The following is a 9,654-nucleotide window of genomic DNA, read 5'->3' as shown; positions in this document are numbered from 1 at the left end:
ATATAGGATGCCAGGGTTCACAAACTCTATATCCCAAGTATAGTACCAATCTCTGTGTTGTTGATATCTATTTATTCACCCTACATGATAGAAAGTCGAATGCAATTCATTGTGTATAATGATAAGAGAACAAACACGTGAAAGAGATAAGAAGTCGTACCGTCAGACCCGTTTGTACTGATGTCAATATATCTGTCGAGACCAAGATGAAACTCATTCTGTTCCTTGGATTTTGCGGTGAGGAGTTTATATATTTATACGTAATGTCGTTTTTTTAAATCTTATGTTACCTAAAATGACTATGTATTACAGTGTCTTTCTTTAAGGAAACCAATTCTAGGCGTCATATGATTTTGATATTAAAGAATAATCAAGGGAATTAAGATTCTAGGGGAAATCAAAAGACTTGGGTAAGAGACAAACACAACAAGAACACAAAATAATACATACAAAGTAACAAAAGTAAATGAGCAACATAGACTTTGCTAAAATCTGAGAGTGTGGACCATGTGTACCAGTAGGATAAGCGTCCTCTATTTTTCTTGAAAAAACAAAAACATAAAAAACTTCCGGGGTTGACGAAAGACGAAAGGACTACTATGTCACCCTGCACAAATCAGTTTCATGGTGCAGATGGATACACCGTAACCACCCTCGAGATCATGATGACGACCATAAAACTTATATAGTGATGGCTTTACTCTTGTAGGCATATAACCCTGTTCCAGTTTATCGCGATGCAAGAAGTCTGCTAAGTAACGGCAAAATATTCTTGACTTAATTCTGCTGATTTTCCAAAAAAATTACAAAAGTGTTATACAAATGATTTGCAAGGACAGAAATGTAATCAAAATTAAACCGTCGATTATGTAAAATTAATTAATAACAAAAAAATCAAAAAAAAAAAAAAAAAAAAAAAAAAAAAAAAAAAAAAAAATTGTTTGTAAAAAATGTAAAATTTGTTTTCATATTGATTGAAATGTTGTATAAAGAATAGTAATTTGATAGTTTCATTTATTTTAGCATTCGTAAATGGAGGAGTAATTCAGTCCGGAGCAGATATTTTTAAGGTAACAGATTCTTATTTTCGAATGATCAAGAAGTTGAAGTCTATTGAATTCAGCATATTTGTTTAATTGGGTCGAAAATTGTTGACATTCGTGCACGTATCGACAACTATTTACAATGTAATTCATCAGAATGTGTACATTAAACCACCCTATGTATATTTGTAAAACAAAAGAAAACAAAAAACAAAAACAAACAAACAAACAAAAACATAAACAAAAACAAAAAACAAAAAAAACAAAAAAAATAAAAACCCCAAAAACGGGGAAATGTGTTTGTTTCTGCAAACGAGTTCTAATTCTCAAAAAAGCAAATGAAACGTTTATGTCTCTTTCAGAGGATTGTCGGAGGAAAGGAAACATCGATCAGAAATTATCCATGGCAGCTGTCTTTACAAAGAGGACCATCAAGTTGGTCACATACCTGCGGTGCCTCAATTATTAGTGAAAACTGGGCTGTCACCGCTGCTCATTGTGTAGATGAAAGCTCGTATGTAATTACTTGACTTTGTATCAATTACTTTAAATAGCTTTAGTAACCATTCTGTTACAAGATAGGGCCTTGCATTTGTTTCATTGGAAAACAAGAGGATAACCCGGTTTTTATGTTTATAACATTACAAAGAAAAACTTTCTCTGTCAAATTCGTGCTCTTTTCCATTTAATACAAATTGGTCTTCGGAAATTCCGAGCAAAATGGCACAAATTATTAACTTTGCTACTACTTAATGAAGTCGTAGACATTTTTGTATGACATATTACTACAAAATATCCATAAGTGATGTCTCCAAATTTTAGGCAAAGACATAAGTCTTTCATGTATTGTCCATAGTTTAGAGATATTTATAACAGAGTAGTAAAGTATTAAGTGTATTAAGAAAAACTCCTGTTTCGTTTGAAGGAGAATTGTATATTATATCAAGATATAACAAGAAAAGCGGTTTAGCATTTTTTTCAAATAAAAAAGAAACATCTACATACCTATTGATTATACAGTACCGATAGTTTTATACAGTCCTTTAACCAATCCTTACAACTATTAGACGAGTATATGACCGATAATTGAATTACCGACGACAGATCGATAACGAATTGCCCTGGACCGATCGATCTGATCGTTTTTTAAGTAATATGAAGGATGAACGTTTCAAGTAAATTTCATAGTTTTTTTGGAACGAATCCAAAATAATGCCATAATATTTTGTTTTGAATTCAAAATATTATGTTCACATTTTTAATTTCATTAAAGAAAGCTAATGTAAAGAGTAATCAAGGGAACCAAGGCCATAGCGGCAATCAAAAGAATGTAATCCAGGGACAAAGACCAGCAATGGAAAACATACACACACAACAAAAAACATAAAGTAACTAAAACCATACATACAAAGCAATAAAAGTAAATGAGCAACTCGGACTGCACTAAAAACTGGGAGCATGGACCAGGTGTTTAGATACTTAGTGCTGTCTGATTTATTTATCTAATAATATCCCCATATATATAGATTTATATATCTATATAAGCAATCCCCAGATTCATGAATCGTTTTGACGAATTTAAAACTGATTGGAAACTAATCAATTGCGGATTGCAATTATAGTTGTATGGATTGGTTTAGGTATTGTATATGTCTTTAAAAAAATCTTTATGCATGACGTATGCATAGACTACACAGACATGTAGATTAATTTATTTCAGCCAGGTAATATTGAAAACTGATTAGACAGTTGTTTTATCCACTGTGTTCTTACAAAAATATTAGTGTTAGTTTTAGTAGATCTGTAAATTCTTGCATGTGCACTTGGTGTTTAGTTAACAATTTTATAATGTTCGTTCTGCGATGCGGTCGATAATCTGACCGTTTCATTGTTACATCCATGTCGTGGTTTTAATTCTTAACCGAGTCATACAACAAACTTCATACTTGGTACTAACTTACTTTTCGTCAAATATGAGGCATTTACATAATTCATTGACGACTGGTAGGTTTGGATTGTGAATAATGTGTCAGAGAAGGGAGATAAACTTATCCCTGTTGTGTTTTATGTTGTAATTTAAAAAAATCTGTTTCAGCTTCCCAAACTAGTAAAAACAACGTTCTTTTGGATCCATCTATCATTGTCGTCCTGTATCTCGAAAATATCAACCATTGGTTGTGAAACTACAACCACAACAAATCAATTTATTTATTGAGTATGTCTGTTTTCCATGTCTGGTCTTTGTCCCTGGATTATATTCTTTTGATTACCGCTATAACCTTGGTTCCCTTGATTACTCACTGACATATTGCAGACCTAGCGAAATGAGAGTTGTAGCTGGTACTTCAAAGTTATCGGAAGGCGGTGAGGATATTGTCCTCGAAGAAATAATTATGGTAAGCTACTCTTGTCCTATCAGACAAAACAAATTTGATCTTGACTAATATATTTAAACATACTGGAAAGGTAATCAACATTGAATCCAAATCATATATATTAAATATGTGATAAGATACACTGATATATTCATTTTTATCTTCTATCATTGACCAAAATAAAGAGCACCTCAGAATAAATAAAATAAGAATCAACGATTACAAAGGATTTGCTGTATAAATCTCATCTTTAATATTCTTGATAATTTTCTTTACTGGTCACACCCACACAAACGGCTTTAAATTTTCCTTTGCTATTGTTTTCATTATTTTATGTTTTCGCGGCTATATTGAATTTTACAAAATATCGATACGAAAAGTAACGAAGCTTTCATATTCAATATTTAGATCATTCTCATACTTAAAAAAATCCAAATACATGGCCCAAATTTGAGATAATGAAGAACACAGTGTATCAAACAGATACTAGTATTGTGACACACGAACACACAACTGAAAACACTTACAATATGAGTTAACACAAACCAAGATATACATCCGGTGCTTCGAAAGCGAAATCATGTGGCACCCAAAGGATAATTGTAAACTAGAAAAAGGAACTATAGATACATTTTATAGTTCTATACACTTTCTTTCCATCAAAGTTCATATAAAACCCAAAATTGTTATTGACATCACAAATATTTGGTGATTTATTGTGATGGTTTCACTAATTTTTAGCACCCCGACTATGATGGGAGAGGTGAAGGATTCCCTAACGATATTGCTGTGCTAAAACTGTCAAAATCACTAACCTTCAATGACGAATGCAGCCCAATTGTAATGGCAGATGACGATTCAGACGATTTTGCTGGTTTCGAATGTGATCTCTCCGGATGGGGGCGACTAGGAGGAAGTATGTATATACTTATATCATTGAAACGGTTAGCTTCTGTTTTCCAACCGTCAACAGAATAGTTTACCTCTAAGTATCATTCTGTGTAAGAATCAACGAGTAGGACATCATTTTTCTCAATTTGTTCTTGTATACCTCAAATACATTCAATATATCTAAAACACAACTGAAAAGCTGTCTAAATTTGAAATCAAAGCAAATATACCTATGTGTCTTGAGACATTTTGAGATGTCTTGAGACACGTACAAATGACTGTTTTGAAACAAGGTGTAAAGAAAAAAAATATACCCATCCCTGCTGGCCCAGCCATGACAATTAAGCCATATATACAATGTACGACATGGATTTGGGAAAAGCTAACCAACTCAAAATTTTCAGTTTTTTTTTTTTTTTTTTTTTTTTTTTTTTTTTATAACGGGCACTCATATTGAATAGAAATAGTTACCAGTTGATAAAGGACAATGCAGTCAAATTCATTTCGGACACAATTTGTCATTGAATAAACATGACTTTGACCATCAGATCAAATTTGAAGGTCATATGCAACTATCTATGGCACGTGACATATATTTGCTAGGTGATCTATACACATGCCAAATATCTCAAGTCCAAGATGTCAATTTTTTCGGATGTGTTTCCTTTCACTCCATACATAGCAAATAAACCTCAGTGTCTTGAGACATCGTGAGATGTCTTGATACACGTTAAAATTAAACATGTTGAGACATGATTAAATGTCTTAAAGTCATGTTTTAAGACATCTTGAGACATAAATTTCATGTCTTCAGACATCTTCAGATCACATTCACTTGTCTTTTAAGACGTATTGAAACACCTCTAGTGAACAAAATTTCATATATAAAAAAGTCCTTGTACATGTACAAGCACATTACTCAAATATTTTAAGACACTGTATCTTTGACGCTTTACCCATATATTTTTGCATTGCTGTTTTTTTTTTAAATTTACTATTTCAACCAATGCTGGGCCAATTTTAGTGAGGACACATCAATCCACCCTTAGCCAAGTAAAAATGTTGCATCTGAAATTATCTGCAGTAAAGGGCAAAATTTGGCATCATAATTTGTTTTTTGTGACTAGTACCATCATTTATGACCAACCATATTTGCAATTCATATATCACAATTTGTATCTGCTTTTATCTGTCAGTATTGATACATCAAAATAATGTAATATAATAATGTCAAATAAATCTTTAAATACAATTACATCAAACAAAAATCAACATAAGATCTGCACGTTTTAGAAAGATAAAATGTTCTTTGGGATACATATCGTGTATGTCATCGAATTTAATATCAGACAAGAAATCATTGAGATGGAATCCATCTCTTTGGCCAAATCCCGCCCCATACTCCCTAAGCAATTATGTATGAAATGGATTTGGGAAAAGCCTACTCAAGTTTTTTTCTGTTTATAATGCAGCACTAGTAATCAGTAGAAATATTTACCACTTGAAATAGATGTATGGAATCAATTATATTCCAACCACAAATTGTTCACTGAAAAAAAAAGGGATTTGACCTTGAGGTCAATGTCATAGGCCACTATCCATGTTTCGTGACACACATTCTTTATGTGATCTACCCCAAGCCATATATCAGAAGCCCACATTCATAGACAAAAAAAGTTACAGTCTGGACACGAGTGACTGAAAGAAACCCAAAAAACCAACGAAACTTTTACCTTGAGGTCAATGTGCAAAGTCATAGGCCACTTTCCCTGGTGGTGCATGACAAACATACTTTAGGTGATGTACTCACATGCCAAGCATCAAAAGTCCACATCAACAGACAAACTTGTTACAGCCTGGACATGAATTTGTTACTCACAAAACAGGAATTTGACCTTGAGGTCCAAGATCAAAGTTCATTATCCACGGTATGCAACTCATTATTTTTAGGTGACCTACCAAAATGCAAAATATCAAATGCTTACTTCGAAAGACAAAAACGTTACAGCCAAGACACAAGTTTTGAACGAAGACGGACATTGTGGTCACTATTTTGCAACCGCCACTTTTTGAGGTGAGGCACTTCAAAATTAGGTCAAAGATTTGATATTTGACATTAACTTTTTGACATAACATCTCAGTTAAAATGGTTTAAATCCATATAACCTCATTTTATTTATTGTATTTCTTAATGAAATCAAGCATATACATACATATGACATAAAATCTAATTATCCCCGATCTTTTTGATTTAAAAAAAAACAGACCAAAAATCTACATATATATACATGATACCAAGAGTCAGCATATCAAATTAACCCAGAAAAATTAGATATCGAAATAATTTTGTGGAATTTATCTCTATGCACACCATCTTAATTTTTAAAGACAGACTGACAGTAAAACATATGCTGAATACTAGTATTAGACAAGATAATGCTTTGCATGGCGCAGATTGATACTACCGCAGAGGTTGAACCCTGATCAGTTGGGGAAAGTATGGACACACTATTCTAACTTAACAAAGCTTTGAATATGATTACAATTAGATATTTGACACAGAATAAAAAAAAAGAACCAGAACTAAAGTGGCCACTTCAGCCATTTATCCCTAAATAGTTCCAGTCAAAACCTGCAAAATCAATCCTATCTTGTGGCACAATTCCGAATTAATCCAAGTACTTTCAATCAAGTTATTGTCCAGAAATCAGAAAAAAATAATATGTGTTTCTGGCCCCTTTGAAACCATTTACTGGTATTCTTACTTGGCTCAAGTCACAATCCTAATAAAATGCTTCCCTGTGTGCAGCGTGGTTCAACCCCAGTGGTCAAATACTGAACGGTTGGGGCAAGTGTAGACACAATATATGGGATTTGATACACATAATCATAGGAACTCACAATTCATTATTGACACAGCAACTTGTTTGAAGACATATTATAGCACAAAAGTTGAAATTCAATAAATACATTTCAAAATCAGGCCAAAATATTGAAATGTCAATTTTTTCGGGTGTGACCCCTTTCTTTGACTCCTTATAACTTGAAAACCATCAGAGATATCTGAAATCTGATTAAACAGTACAGGCGGGAATTTTTATTAGGTATCCAATTAAAAAATGCTCAAAATTGGTACAAAAATAAACAAGTTATTTCCTTGACATAAAAAAAAACATGCATGTTTCTCGTCCCTATTTTCTGGAAAGTTCAAGTCTTTGCCCCCCAAAATCAATCCAAATCTGACCATTGTGATATAGAATATTGTGAAACAATATCATTGACTGCACTTATATGCTTCTTTAAGGCCATGGTTGGGACTATAACCCTCAAAATCAATATCTACCTTCCTTTTCTGGTTTGTAACCCAAGTCCTCATTACAAATTTAATAAAAATCAACCAACTAATACTCAAGTTATCCCACAAAAATCAAGTGTCTAAGACAGATTTTGAACCCTGTTATAAAATGTCATAAAGATCAATAAACAAATATTCAAGTTATCGATTGAAAATCAAGTGTCTACACACAATGTTGACAACATGGATGTTAACAGCAACATACATGTACCATTTAACAACCACAATTTTAATGGCTATTCTTATATTGTACTTACATGCACATGTATGATGTATGATGTTATGATCTGTGTTTATAATAATATACAAACAGTCAATGAAACGTTTTTGTTGGCCACTATTCTACTACATTTTTTATTTGTCATCAATGATTGGATCAATTCAAGTCGCATTTCAAAAAAGTGTAAGAATTGTTTTATCATTTTTTATCCAGATAAATATATTAAACATGTAAAATATAACATATGTTTAGCATTTAGGATGTATAAAGAAAGGAAACACAGTGAACTACTTGATTCTTTTAATCAAGCAAGCTATAATTAAAAAAAAGACTGACTATAACAAGTTGAAGTACATTACAACACAGTTCAATTTGTCTGTAACTGTCTTGAACATTGTACACTAAAAATTTTCCTTTATTAAGTATTCATGTTTTTGTTCATTTTAAAAGCACAATACAAGTATTGGTTTACTGTACATTTGTCAAGCATTTTGAACATGCTTGCTGACCGCATATTGACTAGGTATTGTGTATATGGCACAATGAATCTCCTGTAATCGACAACTTTAACATTTGCAATATACAAAAAATGTGTGCGGAATCTTTGTTGAAACTGGTTTGGTACCTGACAAAGAAAGGACATATGATTTACAGGCTATAGGAATAGTAATCATGGTAGTAATTATGTGTAAACGAATCTCCAAACAAAAAATATCTGAAAAGCTTTTATTATGTATGTATCATTACAATATTCTGTGAATAATTGATTCAAATTTCTGTTCCATTGGCTCCCAATGCAATGTCTCTGATTTTAGGCATGTCAACCTCAGTTGACTTCCATAGAAATAAAGATCTTTTCCATGGTAGGTGAATCTTTATAGAGCTTGAGAAGTCAGGAAGCATTCCTCTATAGTGTCTGTTTAAAAGGTTTTATTCCAACTACAAAATGTAAAGATAAACCACAAAGCACCAAGTTTTAAATATCATTTCAGTTACATACATACAACGGTATCTTATTCAATTAATTGAGGGTTTATCATCTGGGAAATTTCTTTGCCAAATGATATTTGTCCATAAGTTGGGTAAGACGAAGTGGGACAAGTTGAATTTCAAGTGTAATGCGCTTTCAAAGCATATATACACGTACCAGGGGAAAACAAGCATACCATCCAATTTACGAAAATCCACAAAGATGTAATGTACATGTACTTATAATAAAACGGTAGTACCTGTATACGAATGTTTCGTGTGTACAAAAAAGCGTGGCATTTCCTGGGTTTCATGCGATCTGTCGTTAAAAAGTGCAGTCTTTAATTCATCGGTTAACAAATAAAACAAGGAAAATACTTATCTGACTAATTGTTGGCAATTTTCTTCGGCAAGAAGGTCTGCAGTTGACAACTACTTCACAACACAATTTGTCCGTGCACAATAACTGGTGCCGTATTTTGGAAACCAGTCCAGTATTAACTGTTAGTTCGTCCCTAAAAAGTTTCGTCCCTTTTCTAATTTCGTACCAATTTCAAATTCAAAAACGTATTTTATATAGATATTCGATCATTTTTAAATGTCTATTAACATTGATTATTTTAACAATTATATCTCAACAATAATTTAGATGGAGTAAATAAACCATGATATAGACTGACCTGAAAATGTATCTTTCTGAGTGACCGATGAAAGAAATAAGCCAAATTTTTTTTAAGTCTTCTTAAAATATAAGGTATATACGTTTGAAATTTAGTGGCCAGTGTTTCCGAAAGAAAGATG

At 32.4% G+C, this 9,654-nt stretch overlaps 1 protein-coding gene across 1 annotated transcript in view; it reads left to right on the top strand.

Annotated features, from left to right (window-relative positions):
* Window positions 1–102: 102 nt before the first annotated feature.
* The window catches only part of LOC148606651 (fibrinolytic enzyme, isozyme C-like), a 15,000-nt gene continuing 5,448 nt past the window's right edge, over window positions 103–9,654 (top strand). The window contains exons 1-5 of the mRNA XM_088545907.1: window positions 103–237; window positions 1,024–1,070; window positions 1,406–1,557; window positions 3,358–3,439; window positions 4,160–4,334. Of these exons, the coding sequence (XP_088402033.1) occupies window positions 207–237; window positions 1,024–1,070; window positions 1,406–1,557; window positions 3,358–3,439; window positions 4,160–4,334 (487 nt within the window). The 5' untranslated portion in view covers window positions 103–206. The remainder of the gene's footprint in view (window positions 238–1,023; window positions 1,071–1,405; window positions 1,558–3,357; window positions 3,440–4,159; window positions 4,335–9,654) is intronic.

This window comes from Perna viridis, chromosome 9 (genome assembly GCF_037379345.1).
Source record: "Perna viridis isolate PV_CMFRI_1.1 ecotype Kerala chromosome 9, ASM3737934v1, whole genome shotgun sequence".
Taxonomy (NCBI): Eukaryota; Metazoa; Mollusca; class Bivalvia; order Mytilida; family Mytilidae; genus Perna; species Perna viridis.
The sequence above is the reverse complement of the archived record's forward strand: the minus strand, read 5'-3'. Positions and strand labels throughout refer to the sequence as shown.